This window comes from Arvicanthis niloticus, chromosome 28, assembly GCF_011762505.2.
Source record: "Arvicanthis niloticus isolate mArvNil1 chromosome 28, mArvNil1.pat.X, whole genome shotgun sequence".
Lineage (NCBI taxonomy): Eukaryota > Metazoa > Chordata > Mammalia > Rodentia > Muridae > Arvicanthis > Arvicanthis niloticus.
The window spans coordinates 14,615,714-14,636,101 of record NC_133436.1 but is presented as its reverse complement, the minus strand read 5'-3'; the positions used below and the strand labels follow the sequence as shown (position 1 = coordinate 14,636,101).

Below are 20,388 nucleotides of genomic sequence, written 5' to 3'. Positions count from 1 at the left end.
TTATGTGGGTGCTGGGAATTGAATTTAGGTTCTCTTGCTTACAAAGCAAGCATATTTTCAACCAAGTCATCTCCCCAACTCTTTGTTATGTTTTGAATACACTTATTTTTATTTATTAAGAAATATAGAGATCACCCACAGTGTCTGCTGTTGGAAGATCTAATCCTGATGCTGCCCTCTGGACTTATACTACTCAGACCTTCGATGGGCCAATGACAAGGATATCAAATAGCTAGAGTTTGCCATTACTAATCTGAAGAAATCCCTCGTTTCGTTGTCTGAAGTGATCACCAAAAATTGTGAAGGACTTTATTGGACTGGATTTACTCTTTTACAATTGAAAAGACTGTGTACAGCTCTAGACTGTGTACAGCCCTTAAAGAAGAATGTTGCTTTTACATAGACAAGACAGGGGGATGGTTAAAGAGAGCATGAAAAGGGCCAGAGAATGTCTTGAGAAAAGACAGAGAAAGAGAAAGATGAGAGCTTGTACAAGAATTGGTTTCCAACCTCTCCATGAGTGTCAACCCTACTTCCTTCCATCTTGGGACCATTAATTGGGTTATTTTTGCTTATTTCTTTTGGTCCCTGGGCCTTAAATAGGCTAACTTTGTGAAACAAAAGATAGATAATCTGATAGCAAAATCTATTCAGATACATTGTCATAAGTTAGCTATGGGGGACCATGAGACTCAAGATGAGGTTGTTACTCTATCCAGGGTGTTCCCAAATCCCATCTCTACCCAACCTAAAAGAGGGGACTTCTGCCCCTAGACCAAGCAGAGAGGGGCCACCTAGAACCTCCTTTGTCTGGCGATCTGAATTCTTGCTTAGGCTGCAAGGCTAAACACTGCAAGGGAATATAAATAAAAGTTAAAAATATGTTTCTGGGTTCCCTGAGGGACAAGCCTGACTGCATAGGGGTTGATGTCAAAGTATCCCCTGTCCAGGAAAAAGACATCGGGATGGGTATGGCCCTCATGCCTCACTGAACAACGACAGGAGGACTGGAGCCATTACAAGGTCCCCTTTAATTATTGGAGGTCAGGCCTCTATCCCTGCCTTGGCAAGATTAGAATCGCCATAGCCCTTTTATACTTGGAGAAGGGAGGAGATATCAGGGGCAGCCCTGCTTATACACTGAAGGCCTAAAATCAGCCATAAGCCTAAAATCAGCAATAGGCCTGACTTACATGCCTGCTAACACAAAGTCTTGGGTCTCTATGGAAAAAAACACTGAAACAGAGGGCTATAAACTATTGTAAACAGGCAGCTTTTGTTGAAATCTACCAGCCTGAGTAGTCATAGACCTGGTAAATAGGCAGCCTTTGGCAGATAGTACCAACTTAGATAAGGATAAGTGAATCATAGGCAGAGTCATAGTGACCTGACCCCTGAACCTTCACCCAGCTGATACCCTGTTCTGAAAGATATCTGTACTCCCCCTGAACACCTATGCTCCTGTGTCATCCCCTTCCCCACATCCTGCATTTTTGTGTTTATAACCCCCATGTTAAAAAGTAAAAATTATGATTTGATGCACACACACACACACACACACACACACACACACACACACACAGTGTTCCCCTGGTTCTGCTGACTTAGCTCCTGACAATCTATTTTCTTGTTCTCAGAAATACTTTGAATTATAAAATGTTATTGTGGTTTTTGATAGTATGTTGGGTAAAATAATCTTTATTGATCTCATTTTAAACATCAAAGTTTGTAGTTAGTTAAAATGTCCTTTAACATAATTATAGGTCATATTTATTTTCATATTGTAAAATGTTAATCTGTTGAACATTTTTAAAAACTGGATTTTTTTTGAGAATTTCATATATGAACACTGTATTTACATAATTTTCCCCTTTCTCTCCTTCCTCCCACTTTTCCCAACCCCCCATACTTTTGGAATACATCTTATTATTGTTTATATATATATACATATATAAGTATATATGTTTATACAAATATTGATAAAGCATTTTGAAAAAAGCTTAATAAATTATAAAGTCCTGCTTAAAAAAATATAGAGAACTGTGTGCTTATTACATAAGGATACTAATACTTTCATAGACCGTAGATTCAAGCATGCTGATAATATATTACCCACTTCATGGTGACAAAGGAATCTATTTCTTATGAAGTGCCAGATTCATATGAATCTATTATTAAAATTGCAATGTGTGCCAACAAAAGATATAAATAATTTAGGTAGTTTTACTAAAGCATCCATAAAATGTTATCTGGGAAACTAAATATGGAGACTGCAGAGCCTATGGGACATTGACTCAAAGCTTTCTCTGCAGCTGATCCAGGGAATTGGTAGAATTGGCACTTGATCATGTCTTCTATGTTTCCCATAGGGAGATGAATTAGCTGCAGGAAAGCATAAGAGAGGTTAAAATACCTCACATAAGTAAGATTATCAAGAATGATGGCCGATAAAATGTAAGGTTCATCAGAACAGAGGGTTGTGTTTTCCTTTCTGCTGCATCATCCCCAAAGTCTAGATTAATTCTTGCCAAATACTAACTGAATAATTAGATGCATTTGTAAATGCAAGGCATTCATGTCTCCCTGTTATTGCTGTCTTGATAATGCGACCCAGAGTGAACTAGGGAACCATGACCCAAAACTGTGGCTTTGCAAATACCCCAGGGAGCACAGGAGAGAGCTGGGTGCTTCATCTGTGCACAGCGACTGAGTGCTAAGGGTAAGCAGGCACTTGGCATGGGCTTCTGAAACTCCTCTGGAGCCTCTGGGTTTAAGCCTGCATTTTGTATCTGGTAACGGGTTCTTGGCTTTCTACTCTATGTTCACTCTGAAGGTTTTGCCCAGTGATTTCTCCAGTGTCTCCAGTGACATCTAGAAGTTCTCAAACCCTGTGTTACTATAAGTGTGTTTATGAATCACTGAGGCACAGTGCTGGATTTGAATTGTCTCCATCACTTACCAGCTGTGTGAATTCAGCAGACTTACTTAGCCACCCTGTACTTCAGTCTGCCTTCCCTCCTCTTCCTTCCCACTCTTTCCTCCTTCCATCCCTGCTTACCTTCCTCTCCCCACTTTCTTCTTTAAGTTATTTATTTACTTATTTATTGACAGGGTCTCACTATATAGCCCAGGACAGCCTCAGATTTGTTATGCAGCTCAGCCTGGCTTCAAACTCCTCATCGAACTGTCTCTGTCTCTTGGTGTTCCAGTTCTGGACCTCCATGTATAGCGCCTCCATTTCTTCATCCACATGACAGAGACAAATGATTTATGGTGATCTATAATGGTGTTGAGAATTAAACAGAATGGTGTATGTAATTGCCCACAGTGCCAGGCACTGTTTTCTCAGGTCTGCCCTCTTGTCGGACCCTCAGGCATCCGTTAGCTGCTGTGTTGCCAATCATTAGCCATAGACCACTTTCCAAATACACAAAACTGAGTATAGATTAATCTGAGTAAATCGGTTCATTCCCCAAGACTGCACTTTACAATGTATCTATATCTTCGTTCTCATCTCAGCTAACAGCCTCCTCAATCACAGTCTTCCAGATGAGACACTCAAGAATCAAACTTAACTTTGGCACTAGCCCCCACTAATTAATTGCCAAATACTGTTGTGTTTTGTCTTAAAGATGAATCGCATACCCTATTACTCCTTCTGCTATTTAGGCCCTCACTTTCATATGGACCACTATAATAAGTTTCTTCTGCTTTTCTGGCTACGTACAATTCACCATTCTTGTTTACACTACAGTCAAAGTTGACATGTTTATCTCCATCTTTAAGGCCCACCAATCACTCGCTCTGTCTTTTTCAAGGAATCTTTAAGAAATAAATGGGTCCTGGTACCCAGAAGCATCTGTTGTATGTAAGGAGTTCTGTCCTCTGTATCTATAAGAGTACGTGATGGGCTCCATCCTGCTGAAACTACCTTGCATTTTTATGAGGAAAACCGGTTGAGATTCAATGTCAAATTTCTTGACACACAGACGTTTTACTGTGTGACACTAATCTCTGTCTCCATTTATCTCTGTTGCTCCTCTGCCTAAACTTCATGTCTGCCTCAAATTTCTCAACATCTTCCACTTCTCAGCAGCATTCATGGTTTGGTTTCCTGGACCCATGTACTCAGTTCTTTCCATAAGAATTACATGTCCATCTTGGAAGATCCAAAGGATACATGGTCTTCAAGGTATAGTTTAAATGTCACTTCTCTGGACATCTTCCTTGACTTCTTCAAATAGTCAGTTGCATCTTTTTTTAAATTTTATATTTTATCTACATTTCAGATGCCATCCCCTTCCCCATTTCCCCTCCCTAGAAAGCCCTATCCCATTCCCCCTCCTCCTTTTTGCTTTTATACATTTTTTTAAAATGTTAACCAAAAGCTTTATAAGTTTGGTAATGCTCAATCAGAAGTGTAACCCAATACCCAACCTAGATATATAAACTATCTTTGACTGGTGGAGACACATGAACATCTGCCTCCATTGCCCCCCCCTCTCTTTCTCTTTCTCTCATCACCTAGCTTCACCCTTCCTGTTAATAAAATTTTTCTCTCAAAATGCAATTAGAGCATAGTTATTCCTAATTGTACCGGTGAGGTACAAGATAGTCCTAATACCCAGTCCATCATTTTGTTGACTAACCAGAACCTCTGTCATCTGTCCCAACTAAAGCATTTAGTTTCTATGAATGTCCAGGCCTTATCCTGGACATTCCTGCAATACAGTCATCCCTTTCATGGGAGTGACCTTCTAGAAAATGAGGTTCATTAACAGGATAATTTCCTATTACCAAAAAGTATGCTACATTGTCTATTCATATTAGGAAAGGAAGGGGGGGCTGGAATTAGAGTCAATAGAATAGTTAAACCTGCCATGAGGCAGTTCAGATTAACAAAACTGTCAACCCTGAGCTCCCTGTTCTTGGATAATGGTTAAGTAAGATGATCTGGGTACGAGAGCCACATTCACTATAGAACTCTTATTTCAGAGGCCACATTGCACTAATGATATTACAGGTCACAGGTGATTTCCAGGAACTTCATGCTTGCCATCATGTTCAATGGAGAATGTTTGCCATGGACAACATCTGCTTACAAGGGTGAACCCAAATCTCTTAGTATAAGAAAAAAAACCAAGAAAGTGTGTGTGTTTTCTGATGGCAATTCCTTTTTATGTTCTCCTTTCTAGCTTGTATGCATCATGCCCCTTATCAACTTAAGAATCTATCCTGCCAGGAAATGTTTTCAAAGGTTCGATGCCTTCTGTACATATAAGAGGAGAGTTAATACAAAGAGTAAATGATCTCAGAAGAAAAGAAATTCTGCATTGTGGAAGAAATTACGATAGGATAGTCACAGGCTGTCTTCTTAGGAAATGAAATCACACAATGTTATCTTCCCTTGTATTCAACACCCCCAACCAGATGCTAGTGTGAGTTATATGAACTCTGAGCCAGTATCCTGTAGCCTTACGGGACTTTTTCTGTTTATGCCCCTGGAATAATTTCCCAAGCTACAGCATTTCAAATGAAATATTAAGCGTGATGCTCAGAAGTTGAGGCTGGCTGTCCCTGCAGGGATGCACATGGGTGAGCCTGTAGCCATGGCCCCTGTGAAAGAAGCCATCTAGTTCTCAGGGCTCATCATACATAGCACCAACCTCACCTTACATCATCTGGTTGCCTGTTCCTATGCAAAATGGGACGACCAAAATGCTTAAAAACCCTGTGGGGCACTGAAACTCTTTGCCACCGCCAATAAACACTGCAGAGCGTGCCTGGGGGTGGCTGTGCAGTACCTCCAAGACTGATTCCTTTTGGTGGAGATTTGCATGAAAATTTTTCCAGTCTTCTTTTGCGGTTAGGACTTTGGCCTGGACAGCTTGTGATTTCTCTTTGGTCAGCAGAGAGCTCAGCAGCTCCCCTTTGGACAGCATCATATTTAGCTTGTGTTGCCCAGTTTCACTTTCTGACAGAAACTCCTGTAAGAAAAATACAAAATTAGGAACTTTAAGACACACAATGCACTACTGTTGGATTTTTCTATGAAATAAAAAAAAAAATTGCATAAGGGAAATGGCCCAGGTTTCCCTTTAGCAATCCAGTTGTGAACATTTCTATTTTCAAATATTAATTCTAAGTTCAAATGGCCACAGGAGAGCTCCCCTGGAGTCCTCAATAAAATAGATGTCATCAAATAGTTTATCAAAAAATACTACCAACCCTATGGTTGTTCTTACAAAGAGCAAGCTCACGATGTAATGACACATATTGTACAGCTTTCTCAACTTCTAGGTTAATCCAGAGGTTAGTTGCCTTCTTTATAAGTTAAGTATATTCTAGGTATTAGAGTTGGTGCCAATTAGTACTTCCAGACATTAGAGAAGAAATGAAATGAATACACAACTAAAGGTGCTTTGTTTTTCCTGCCAAGAAACAAACAGAGACTCTATGCTTTGGACTTTAATGAAAGCACATTGATTAAGTTTGAGAGGGTGGATTGTCTCTCCCCCAACCCACCCCAGTCTCATGTGTTGAAACCTTGGTCTCCGTTTTGGTGATGTTTAAAAAGTAGCACCTGATGGGAGATCCTGGTGCAGTTAGAGCCAGGCCCTTGACGTATGTTTTTTTTTTTTTTTTTTTTTTTTTTTTTTTTTTTTTTTTTTTTTTTTTTTTAATACTTGTTTACTTATTTATTGTGTTTGCATGCACATGCTTGCTGAGACAAGTGTGTGGAAGTTCAAAGGACAACTTTCAGGAATTGGTTCTCTTCTTTCTTCATGTGCAGGTCTAAGTCTCAAACTCAGGTCTTCAGGCTTGGCAGAAAGTAACCTTGCTGGCTGAGCTACCTCACTGACCTGGAGAGAATTCTAAGAAAACAAGCTAAGCCACTTTTTTAGTATCTTTTGTTTCCTGTCTAATGTAGCCTGTGGTAGTTTGAATGCAAATGGCCCTTTAGCTCATAAGGACTAGCACTATTGGGATGTGTGGCCTTGTTGGAGGAAGTGTGTCACTGGGGGTGGGCTTTGAGGTTCCAGAAGCTCAAGCCAAGCCTGGCGGCTCACTGTCTGTTCCTGCTGCCTGTGGATTAAGATGTAAAACTCTCAGCTCCTTCTCCAGTACCATGTCTGCCTGCATGCTGCCAGGCTTCTCACCATGAAGATAATGGACTAAACCTCTGAAACTGTTAGCCAACCCCAATGAAATGTTTTCCTTTCTAAGAGTTGCCTTAGTCATGGCATCTCTCCACAGCAATAGAAACCCTAACTATGACATGGCTCGTTCCTCCTGCTGACAGCTCCATATGCCATGATGTAGCCATCAGAGCTTAGTCCCATTAGGAAATGACTGATCCCATAGTCCTTTCACTTCAGCCTTTAGGATGGAGAGTTAAACACACTTGTTTGCTCTTTAAAGTAAGCTATGCAATCATGCAAAGTACAACGATACAGAATTTCGTTAAGAAATCTCTTTTGATGGATGGCCACTTCATACAAGCAACTAGGCTAAGAGTCAGAGAAAAGGCTGTTGTCCAAAACAGAACTGGGTTTCATAGTCATAAACAAACTGGTGGTTGGATGTTTGATTCCTTAGCCAGGAGAAATGTTGGAGGAATTTGAATGCACCACAATTGCAAGCAAAATCTATCTTCTTATATCATGAACTGAGAGTCAAAGCCATGAGCTGGGTTAAGAATGGACACCATTGTTTCAGAGCCTGTGTTCTGTAGACAAAGGTCTCACATGAGCTCCTCCTTATTCATGGTTGGCTACATCTATATCTGTATGCTTTCTAGCAGCAAATTTAAATTTCATGAGCACAGGCTCAAGATTGCAAATAAATGAATAAGTAAATAAAGAAATAAGAAGCCACACGTGATACACATTTACAAAAAAACCAAGTCACTACAGTGTCTTCTAAAAGTGTTGAGGTCTAGGTGGCAGCTAAAATGGCACCATGGAGTTGTAGTTAGGGTGAAGGAAATATTAAAACTGTCATGTGTGGCTGCAAACTCCCTGCCTCAGATACAAGCTTTCTGACTTCACTGAGACAACCTTTATCCTACTGACATGTTGAGAACAATAATCTTATGTACCTGCCATGGCTGGAGCAAACCTTAAATGAAAACAGCCCACCCAGAGTCCTGTTATTACACATAATGAACTCTTATTGTTGTGTATATAAGTGAGCTAGTTTTCATTCCATTATCTCAGGGGTAGGTTTACCTGAAATTTAAGTTTCTTAAGCTAGACTTTAATCTGCAATGCGCTTGTGCAAAAACCTAGTCTCATATTGGCCTGATTCAGCATTGGCATTAGCACTGACAGCAGAGCTCTTACCTGGATCTTCTGAAGACTGGAAGAAACTTCAGTAAGATTCTGAGGTAGATCGAAACATTTGGCAGTGGTGATTTTTGCGTTAACCAACCATTGCTGGAAGCTCCTGGAGGCCTTCCGAAATCTTTCTTGCAAAATCTGTTCTTTATTCTGACATCCCTTGGAAGCTTGCAAACAGAGACTGAAAAGGGTGATTTGCAAGTTTGAGGATAGAAGAAAAGAGACAAAGTTGATTAAACTGACACAAAATCCACAGTTCTTACTAAATTACCTAATTTTTTTTTTTCGAGACAGGGTTTCTCTGTGTAGCCCAGGCTGTCCTAGAACTCACTCTGTAGACCAGGCTGGCCTTGAACTCAGAAATCTGCCTGCCTCTGCCTTCCAAGTGCTGGGATCAAAGGCGTGCTCCACTACCGCCCAGCTAAAATTTACCTAATTTTGTGCTACATTTTACTCTTAGTTAATTGACATAGTCACTAAAATCAGACTATAAAAAACATTCTAGCTTCTTTAATTTTTTTATGCCAGGTCTTACTATGTCACCTAGGCTGTTCTGTTTCATGAGCTTAGCTCTCCACATAAGCTTCCTGAGAAGCTAGAATCACAGACAACCACTCCATGCTCAGCTTAGCTCCGACTTTGTATGGATGGATTTTGAAGCCAGGCACAGCTTTATTTCCTGGCATTAGAGCTGGAATTCTAGCTACAATTGAGATGGAAGCAGGAGGATCTTGACTACACACAGAGACTCTGTCTCAAAGGAAATACAAAGGAAAAGAAGCTATTTTTGAACAGTAGGGCAGTTCATGCTCACCAGTTATATTCTTTAATTAAGCCTGAGACTTTCCCACTGTATGGGCTCAGGTCCCTGGAAAACCGGCAAAGTTCATTCAACTGAGACTTGAGATCCTCTGTCATAGGCTCTGCCTTTTGTAGAGCATCCAGGATCTCCTAATAGAGAAAACCAAGACAGGCACTAAACTCAGTGACTTCTAGATCTTCACACTCTGCATGCATACATTATAAGTTATTAGTGAGGAGCAAATCAACACAGTGAATTCAATAATAGGATGAGGTTTATTTCAGGAATTTTTTTATAGCCCATGATGGTCCTTGCACAATCAGTATTTACTTCAGGCCATGAATAGACACTCCTGAATCAAGTACAAAGCAGTAAAATGATTAAATCATCAATAAAGTAAGAACAAAGAAAATAATACCCTACATTGTTTAGAAGTATGGTCCAATTAGACTGTTTGGACATTGTCTATCATTTAAGATATTGAATGACCACTTAAAACAGTAATTCTCAACCTTCCTAGTGCTGTGACCCTTTAATATAGTTCCTCATGTTGTAGTGACCCCCAACTATAAAATTATCTTCATTGCTACTTCAAAACTGTAATAATATTGCTATTGTTATGAATCATAATCTAAGTATCTGTATTTTTAGATGGTCTTAGGTGACCCCTTTGGAAAGGGCCTTAGACCTGCCAAAGGGGTTGTGACCCACAGGTTGAGATCCAGTGATTAAAAAGAAAAGCAACATATGTTTTGTACTTACAATGTGTCCCAGTTGATTTTATGTAGTATATCCAATGATCACTGATATTAACAACTTCTTATAATTCACAGCCCAACTTACCTACTAGTTCATATACCTCACAGTTTCATTCATATCATCATCAAATCTTTGCTAGCGTCTAGTAAGACATTTGAGGACACCCTGCTGCCCCATGAATATAGGTATTACTCTCCTTTCCAAAGAGCTAGCAATGTAACTGATAGACAATATACAGATAATCACAGTACTAGAAATGCTTAATCCAAAGTGACACCCTAGGATTGAGGAATACAATTATGGAATCAAAGCCATGGTCAACTGGATTCCACAATGTGCTTTGCAATTAGAGCATTCCTCTTATCTGATTAATACTATCAAGGGATAAATGAGATCCTGAGTGCACAATGTCTGACATACTGTTCGGTGCCTAGTTTGTAAAACTACAAGGGGGATAACAGCCAAATATGTAAGGACACTATATCAATAGTGTCATCAGAACAAAAAGATGTTTTTAAAACTGTGTATACACACACATGCATGCACACACATATACTCATGTACACACACATACATACACACACACACACACACACACACACACACAATTTAAACTGTGGGAAAAGACAAATAGATGAAAACCCACTCAGGTAGCTATTGCTGCTACTATTGCTATCCCCAGTGATATTTATTTAGAGATGTCACTCATCAACACACCAGGTCTGTGTTGTGTTGATAACGTCACTCACCTCTGGCTGCTGTCAGTAAGATTACCATCATACTATGGCCTGTAACTTTTTCCTTTGAATAAAAACCTTCCTTCCTGCAGGGAAGAGAAGCCTTGGAAGACATAGAGACACAAAACCACCATGAAACAAGGTTTAGGAAGGTTGTGAAATTTACAAGGCTTGGGAAGTTTTGAAAATGACAAGAATCATAAGACTCCTCCCTGACAAACTTAGATAGGCAGTAAGTGATGGATGGGGGAAGGAGATGTTTTCCAGTGCAGCCGCCTGCAAGTTGAGCAGAGAGCTCTAGGGATGCAGCTTTCATGAGTTGTCCCCAATGCTAAGGTGAGGTTTTCAGTGATACAGCTGCTTCTGAGGCAGCCAGGCTTTGTGAGAATCCCTACAGTACCCACTGGTTCACCCAGCTACACTTGGATAGAATTCTTTCTTCAGTGTGTCATCTATGACATATTATGGGTGAATAAATGTCTGCTCCTATCTCTGCAGGAAAAGTCAAGTCACACACTCATTCATTCCTCATTGGCTTCATGCAAACACCCAAGCTTAGTCTATTCTACATCCTAGCTCCTTTAACTAGTTGCCTCCTTGGCCCCTCACATTTTTTTCTCCTGGTCCCAACTTATGTTGGATAATTTCCCAGAATAGCATAGTGTCTTCTCAAATGACTTCTAGCTTCTCATCACCTAGCTTCTCCTCTCCTTCTCCTCCTCTCCTTTTTCTCTTCCTCTCCTTTTTCTCTTCCTCTCCTTTTTCTCTTCCTCTCGGTACCCCTCCTATCTTAGCTCCTCCTACATATCACCCTTCCAAGACAGCATTTTCAACAAATGGTGCTGGTCCAACTGGAGGTCAGAATGTAGAAGAACACAAATTGATCCATACTTATCTCTTTGTACAAAGCTCAACTCCAAGTGGATAAAGGACCTCCACATAAAACCAGCTACACTGAAACTAATAGAAGAGAAAATGGGGAAAAAGCCTTGAACACATGGGCATAGGGGAAAAGTTCCTGAACAGAACACCAATGGTTTATGCTCTAAGATCAAGAATTGACAAATGAGACCTCATAAAATTGCAAAGCTTCTGTAAGACAAAGGATACCGTCAATAGGACAAAGTGGCAACCAACGGATTAGGAAAAGATCTTTACCAATCCTACATCTGATAGAGGGCTAATATCCAAGGTATACAAAGAACTAAAGAAATTAGACTCTAGACTATCAAATAACCCTATTAAAAATGAGGTACAGAGCTGAACAAAGAATTCTCAACTGAGGAATCTCGAATGGTTGAGAAGCACCTAAAGAAGTGTTCAACATCCCTAGTCATCAGGGAAATGCAAATGAAAACAACACTGAGATTCCACCTCACACCAGTCAGAATGGCTAAGATTGAACACACAGGTGACAGCAGATGCTGGCGAGGATGTGGAGAAAGAGGAACACTCCTCCACTGTTGGTGGGATTGTAAGCTGGTACAACCACTCTGGAAATCAGTCTGGCAGTTCATCAGAAAATTGGACATAGCATTACCTAAAGACCCAGCTATACCACTCCTGGGCATATACCCAGAAGATGTTTCAACATACAACAGGGACACATGCTCCACTATGTTCATAGCTGCCTTATTTATAATAGCCAGAAGTTGGAAAGAACCCAGATGTCCTTCAACAGAGGAATGGATACAGAAAGTGTGGTATATTTACACAATGGAGTATTACTCAGCTATTAAAAACAATGAATTCATGAAATTCTTAGGCAAATGGATTGAGCTTGAGAATATCATCCTGAGTGAGGTAACCCAATCACAAAAGAACATACATGGCATGTACTCACTGATTAGTGGATATTAGCCCAAAAGCTCACAATACCTAAGACACAATGCACAGACCACATGAAACTCAAGAGGAGGAAGGAAGACCAAAGTGTGGGTGCTTTGGTTTTTTTTTTTTTTTTTTTTTTTAAGAAGGAGTAGCAAAATACTCAACCAGAGCTCCCAGGGTCTAAACCTCCAGCCTGAGAACAGAAACAGAGGGACTCATGGATCCACTTGTATAGGTAACTGAGGGTGGCCTCGTTAGGCAACAGTGGAAGTGGAGGGCCATGGTCCCCGAAAGTTTGGATCCCTAGTGTTGGGGAATTCAAGAGCAGGGAGGCAGTATTGGGAGAATAGTGGGAGCACACCCTCATAAAATTGGAAGAGGGGGTATGGGATAAGGGGTTTTGGGGGAGAAAGGAAGAGGAGATAACAGTGAAAGGTAAATACATAAAATATCAAAAAAAAAAAAAAAAAAAAAAACCAGATAATGGGTCTGGCCAAAAAAAAAAAAAAAAAAAAAAAAAAAAAAATAGTTTACTTATTTCAAACGATTTTCAAAAGTTTCCAGGAGATGCTTGTTGGCTAAGATCTTATTTTAAGCTCTTCACAAAAGAATTTATGTCTCTATTTAATATTCTCAAGAGCGATGCAAATCTAATTTCCCTCAACAATTAATTGACAAAAAAGGAGTAATTTTACAAAAAGTAGAAGAAGCTCTCATTAATTGATATATTATATAGATTGATTAATTGTTGGCTGTTTTATAATAGTCCTTTGATAAAAGAGATTATTAATAAAGAATTATATTTCTTTAAATAGTGTCTTCATGACTCTCTGAGGGTGGAAAGAGCATGCCTTGTTTAGTCTTAACTTTCTAAAACTAAAAGCTCACGGCAAATCTGCTGCTGATTGCCCCTGGCATCACTGAGACCAATAAAAACTATGCCACAACTATGTGGAAGGAACCCTCTTACCCTTAAATGGAATGGCTAGAACCCAGTTCCTATATGGGGCCGAGGATTGATATGCCTGTTTGATAACACAGAAGGCACAGCTAAATGGCCGCCAAAAAGATTAATGAAATAAATAGATACCCCCACAAAACCAATTATAAATAAGATGAATAACAATTGACATCCAGAGAAGAGAAATTTCCCTGAGAATTCCTTTCTTTTTTCCTTCCCAGGTAAAAATTAATCACCCATGATGTCTGCTGTTAGGAGTTCTAATCCTGATGCTGGCCTCTGGACTTCTAGTACTCAGACCTCTGATGGGCCTTTGACAAGGACATCAAACAGCTATCGATTGACATCACTAATCTGAAGAAATCACTTGTTTCGCTGTTTGATGCAATCCCCAAATATTGCAAAGGACTTTATTGGACTTGATTTTCTCTTTTACAATAGAAAAGACCGTGTACAGCTCTAGACTGTGTACAGCCCTTAAAGAAGAATGACAAAACAGGGATGATTAAAGAGAGCACAAAAAAGGCCAGAGAAGGTCTTGAGAAAAGACAGAGAGAAAAGGAGAAAAATGAGAGCTTGTACAAGAATTGGTCTTCAACCTCTCCATGATTGTTAACCCTACTTCCTTCCAACTTGGGATCACTAATTGGGTTGTTTTTGCTTATTTCCTTTGGTCCCTGGGCCTTGAATAGGCTGACTAACTTTGTGAAACAACAGATTATCTGATAGCAAAATCTATTCAGATACATTATAAGTTAGCTATGGAGGACCATGAGACTCTAGATGAGGTTGTTACTCTATCCAGGATGTTCCCAAGTCCCGTCTCCACCCAACCTAAAAGAGGGGACTTCTGCCCCTAGACCAAGCAGAGAGGGGCCACCCAGAACCCCCTCTGTCTGGCAATGTGAATTCCTGCTTAGGCTGCGAGGCTAAACACTGCAAGGGAATATAAATAAAAGTTAAAAATATGTTTCTGGGTTCCCTGAGGGACAAGCCTGACTGCATAGGGGTTGATGTCAAAAGTATCCCCTCTCCAGGAAAAAGAAATCGGGATAGGTATGGATCTATCATGATTAGACCACCATGGATTAGAACTGGAGTTCAACAACAACAGAAACAGAAAGCCTATAAATTCAAGGGAACTAAACAACTCCCAATCAATTGTCATGGTCAATGAAGAAATAAAGAAATTACAGACTTTCTAGAACTCAAGGAAAATCAAAGCACAACATACCCACTTATGGGGAAACTATGAAACCAGGGCTAAGGGGCAAGTTCATAGCACTAAGTGCTCTCAAAAGAAATTAAAGAATTCTCATACTAGCAATTTAAAAGTAAACCTGAAAGCTCTAGAAAAAAAAAAGCAAACATACCAAGAGGAGTTTATGGCAGGAAATAATCAAATTTAGGACTGAAATCAGTTAGAAACAAAGAAAACAATACAAACAATCAAGAAAACCAAGAGCTGATTCTTTGATAAAAACAAGATAGACTAACACTTAGCCAAACTAATAAAGGCAGAGACACAGTATACAAATTAACCAAATCAGAAGTTAAAAGGGAGACATAACAACAGACACTAAAGAAAGCCAAAAAAAAAAAAACCAAAAAAAACATTAGGTTTTATTTCAAAAGCCTGTACGCTACAAAATTTGAAAATCTAAAGCCCAGGGCCAGATGGTTTTAGTACAGAATTCTACCAGATTTTCATAAAGAGCTAATACCAATACTCCTCAAATTATTCCACAAAACAGAATCAGAAAGAACACTGCCAAACTTATTCTTTGAGGTCAGTTACCCTTATACCTAAAGTACACAAAGACTCAACAAAGAAAGAATCACAGACCAATTTTCCTTATGAGTATTAATGCAAAAATACTCAATAAAACACTCACAAACCGAATCAAAGAACATATCAAAACATCATTCCAACATGATCAAAGAGGCTTGATCCCTGGGATGCAGGGATGATTCAATATATGAAAATCCATCAACATAACCCACCATATAAACATACTGAAAGAACCCACAAGATCTTCTCATTACATGCTGAAAAAGCCATTGACAAAATCTAATGTTCCTTCATATTAAAAGTGTTGGAGACATCAGGGGTACAAGGTGCATAGCTAAACATAATAAAAAGCAACATATAGCAAGCTAATAGGCAGCATCAAATCAAATGGAGAGAAATTTAAAGCAATTCCAGTAAAATGATGGACGAGACAAGGCTGCCCATTCTATCCATATGTATCCAACATGGCACTTGAAGTACTAGTTAGAGCAGTAAGATAACTAAAGGAGATCAAGGGGATGCAAATTGGAAAGAAAGAAGTCCAAGTATGGGTATTTGAAGATGATATGATAGTATATATGAGTGACCCCAAAAATTCTACCAGAGAACTCCTACAGCTGATAAACACCTTCAGCAAAGTGGCTGGATACAAAATCAACTAAAAAAAAAAAAAATGAGTAGCTGTCAGGAGCCATCTAGGAAAAGCTAAAAAAGGCTAACAGGTGATCTTCCTGAGATGGCTTCACTGCGGACTGCAATGAATGAGCGCTTGCAGGCAAGGACCAAGGTATGACATTTTCAGGATTTGATTCCTGCTATTGATATGATTTTCTGGTCAATATTAAATTAATATATAATCCATTGTCATTATCTCACCCTATTGGGTAGATTTTCTGCAGATCAACGAAGATGTACTGTCATGTAGTGATTCTATATAAACAGATGATTTCTTAATTCATAATGATGATTCTATAAGAGTTCCTGTAATTATAATTATTAAGCCCTTTATAATCAGCCTTCTTCTGTTATGAAAACTGCAATTAGAACTCTGCCAGTCTTCACGTGGCATGAGTTAATTGCTTCTGGGATAGAAAACAGGTATGTACAACTTAGAATATTTTCCTTAGGGCTGTAAAACAATTAACCAAACGTTATAAAAGGGAACAAATAATTTATTGTAGGTGCAAGATTAGAAAATAAAATGTTGACTGGATTTATGTATACAAAACTTCATTGTTAACTTAGACATGATAATTATAGTTTTTAACTTTCAATGAACCTGTGGAGCTAATAACAGAAAATGAATGTCTGTTACATAACTACTCTTTTTTTTTTTTTTTTTTCGAGACAGGGTTTCTCTGTGTAGTCCTGGCTGTCCTGGAACTCACTCTGTAGACCAGGCTGGCCTCGAACTCAGAAATCCGCCTGCCTCTACCTCCCAAGTGCTGGGACTAAAGGCGTGCACCACCACCGCCCGGCCACATAACTACTCTTAATGGAAACCCATGTAAACCATCTCTGTGGTAACCTTCTCAATCTATTTATGATCTGATTTTATGTTTAAACTTGTGAACTTTTGAAATAGATACCATGTGATCATGTATTCTGAGAAAATATATAAAGAATTGAGAACAACAAGAACAGCAGCATATTAGAATAACTTAAAAATTAATAGAGTAATTTAGAAATTAAGAGGACAGATAGTCAGAGTACATAGTCTGATAGGTTTTCCCCCTTTTTACTTTCTCTTAGACATAAACTAGAACCTTTTAAAGTGTTTTTTTTTCTTCCTGTGAAGCAACTTTTCTCTAGCTGACAAGGAGTTAAACTCTCAGCCTTAGGAGGCTCTGTGGAAAAAAGAGCAAAAGACCACCTTATTTACCCACCCTCCTCCCTGTTGAGCTAGCTGCAGGTATTAATATGTTCAGCTTCTGGCTTCAAAGTAAGTTAGAAATTAAAACAGGTAAAGTAGCTTCTAGAGTCAAAGTAATTTAGAGTAAAAGACAGGCAAACATTGATTATAGAAAGCAACCTTAATCTCCCATAAGACCAAATCCTGTCCCCAAAGATACTCTCTCTGCTACCTTCAAGAGAGAACAGGCGCTCTGGAGCTGGTCTCCACCAAGAGGACCTCCTTTATACAAATGACAAACAGGCTGAGAAAGAAATTAGGAACACAACATGCTTTACAATAGCCACAGTAATATATCACGATATAACTCTAACCGAGCAAGTGAAAGACCTGTATGACAATAATTTCAAGTCTCTGAAGTGATAAAGTGGGGAAGATATCAGAAAATGGAAAGATCTCCCATGCTCATGGATCAGTAGGATTAACAGAGTAAAAATGACCATCTTACCAAAAAATGAACTATAGATTTAGTGCAATTCCCATCAAAATTCCGACACAATTCTTTACAAACCTTCAAAGAGTAATTTTCAACTTCATATGTAAAAACAAAAAACCCAAGATACCTAAAATAATCTTGTGCAGTAAAAGAACTTCTGGAGGTATCACCATTTCTGACTTCAAGCTGTATTATAGAGCAATAGTGATAAAAACTGTATGATAGTGGCATAAAACCAGACAGATTGATCAATGGAATAGAATTGAAGATACATAAATAAATCCACACACCTATGGACACTTGATATTTAACCAGGAAGAGAAAAACAGAGTGGAAAAGGCAGAGTGTCTTCAACAAATAATTGGTGCTGGCCTAACTGACTTCATGTAGAAGAATATAAATAGACCCCTATCTCACTCTGCACAAAATTCAAGTCTAAGTGGATCAAAGACTTCAAAATAAAATTGGACAGACTAAATATAACAGAAGAGAAAGTGGGGAATTGCCTTGAACTCATTTGCATAGGAAACAAATTCCTGAACACAATGCCAATAGCTTAGGCACTAAGATCAACAATTAATAAATAGCACCTCATGAAACTGAAAAGCTTCTGTAAGGCAAAGGACACTGTAAATAGGACAAAACTAACTTACAGAATGAGAAAAGATCTTTGCCAACCTTACATCTGACAGAGGACTAATACCCAAAATATATATTAAAAAACTCAAGGAATTAGACACAAATAATTCAATTTAAGAAATGAATTTAGTACAGAGCTAAAAAAAAAAAAAAGAATTATTAACAGAGGAATCTCTAATGGCTGAGATGCACTTAAAGAAAATTTCAAAGTCCTTAGTCATCAGGGAAATGCAAACCAAAATGACCATGAGATTTCATCTTATACCCATCAAAATGGCTAAGATGAAAAATTCAAGGGACAGCACATGTGGGCCAGGATGTGGAGCAAGGGGAACGCTCCTCCATTGCTGGTGGGGGTACAAACTGGCACAACCACTTTGGAAATCAATTTGATCATTTCTCAGAAAATTGGGAATAATTCTAGCCCATGACCAAACTATACCATTCCCGGACATATATCCAAAAGATACTTTTTTTATACCACAAGGACACTTGCTCAACTATGTTCATAGTTGCTTTATTATAGTAAGAAACTGGAAACAATCTAGGTGTCACTCAACTGAAGAGTTGATACAGAAAATGTGGTTCATTTACACAATGGAAAACTATTCAGCGACTAAAAACAAAAACATGAATTTTGCAGGCAAATGGATGGAAGTAGAAAATATCATTTTGAGTGAGATAACTCAAATCCAGAAAGATACATATGGATTTGTACTTATTTATACATGGACATTAGCTATAAAGTACAGAATAAGCATAGTACAATTAACAGACCCAAAGAAACTAAGTATAATAAGGAGAGCCTATGGGAGGCTCTCACTCTGAAGGGGAAACAAAACAGTCATGGAAGCTGGATGGATGGAGGGAAGTGAGTAGGAGATGAGGTGAGGAGGGAAGCGGGTATGTTGATCATATGTGGGAAAAGGGGGTATTAGAGAGGGAAAGGCAATCAATGGGGGGCATCTCTGGGAGTTGCTGGTGACCTAAGTCAGGGGAGGTTCTAGGGAGTCTATGAGAAATGACCCTAGCAGAGACTCCTATCTGTGAAATATGGAGTCTGAAGTGATCACCTCCTGTAGCCAGGTGGGACTTCCAGTGGAGGGAGGAAGACATCAACCCATCCACAATACCTTCAACCCAAAATTGTCCTGCCTACAAACATGCAGGGATAAAGATGGAACAGAGATTGAGGAAATGGACAGCCAATGACTGGCCCAACTTGAAACTCATTCCATGTTAGAAAGCCAATTCCTGAGAATACTAATGATACTCTGCTATGCTTTCAGAAAGAAGCTTAGCATACACTGTCTCCTGAGAGGCTTCATCCAACAGCTGATAGAAACAGATGCAGATACCCACAGCCAAACATCAGGCAATGCTTTGGAAGATTTGTGAGTGAGTGGGGAATAGAATTGAGTGAGCCAGAGGGGTCAAGGACATCACAAGAACACCTTCAGAGTCAACTAACCTGGGCCCATAGGAGCTCACAGAGATTGAATAACCAACCAAAGAGCATATAGGGGCAGGTCCTAGCTCCCCTACACACTTGTAACAGATGCTCAGTGTAAGAGGAGCTAGGGTGGGAGGAGTAAGGAGAGGAAGAGGAGGAGTAAGGAGAAGGAAAGGAAGAGCTAGGGGAGGGAGGGAGAGAGAGAAAGAGAATGGGGGGAGGAGAGAGAGAGAGAGAGAGAGAGAGAGAGAGAGAGAGAGAGAGAGAGAGAGAGAAAGAAATGGAGGCAGATGTTCAAGTGTCCCTGGCAGTCAAAAGTAGTTGGTATGTCTAGGTTGGGTATTGGATTACACTTTTGATTGTATGGGCATCTTGTTATTGAGCATTACCAAACTTATAAAGCTGTTGATTAATATTTAAGCATTAGAGTCTCATTTTTCTACCCAGCCTGTGTGGTTGGTGGGATGGTCTGGGCAATGCCCAGCATTGCCGAGACAGCGTGGAAGATTGGTGGAGCCATCTCCCACGCTGGCATCTTGTGGGTGGCAGGGCTGGTGTTTCTGGCTGGCCATTTCTAGCTGCAGCACGCATGTGGCCTCTGGCCATAGAACATGGCAGCCGAGCTAGGCAGAGATGCCGCAGCATAGATAGTTGGCTTCACCAGAGGCAGCCGATTTTAAATAATTACTGCAACAGCTCAGCTTGGTTTTTATGTGGGTCCCCTA

The 20,388-nt window shown here is 39.5% G+C and overlaps 1 protein-coding gene across 3 annotated transcripts in view; it reads right to left on the bottom strand.

The window, feature by feature from the left end:
• Positions 1–20,388, bottom strand: part of Syne1 (spectrin repeat containing nuclear envelope protein 1) — a 478,529-nt gene that overhangs the window by 224,015 nt on the left and 234,126 nt on the right. For all 3 annotated transcript variants that reach the window (XM_076926749.1, XM_076926750.1, XM_076926751.1), the window contains 3 exons: positions 9,157–9,293; positions 8,346–8,523; positions 5,805–5,987 (listed from right to left, as the gene is read on the bottom strand). In XM_076926749.1, the coding sequence (XP_076782864.1) occupies positions 5,805–5,987; positions 8,346–8,523; positions 9,157–9,293 (498 nt within the window). The remainder of the gene's footprint in view (positions 1–5,804; positions 5,988–8,345; positions 8,524–9,156; positions 9,294–20,388) is intronic.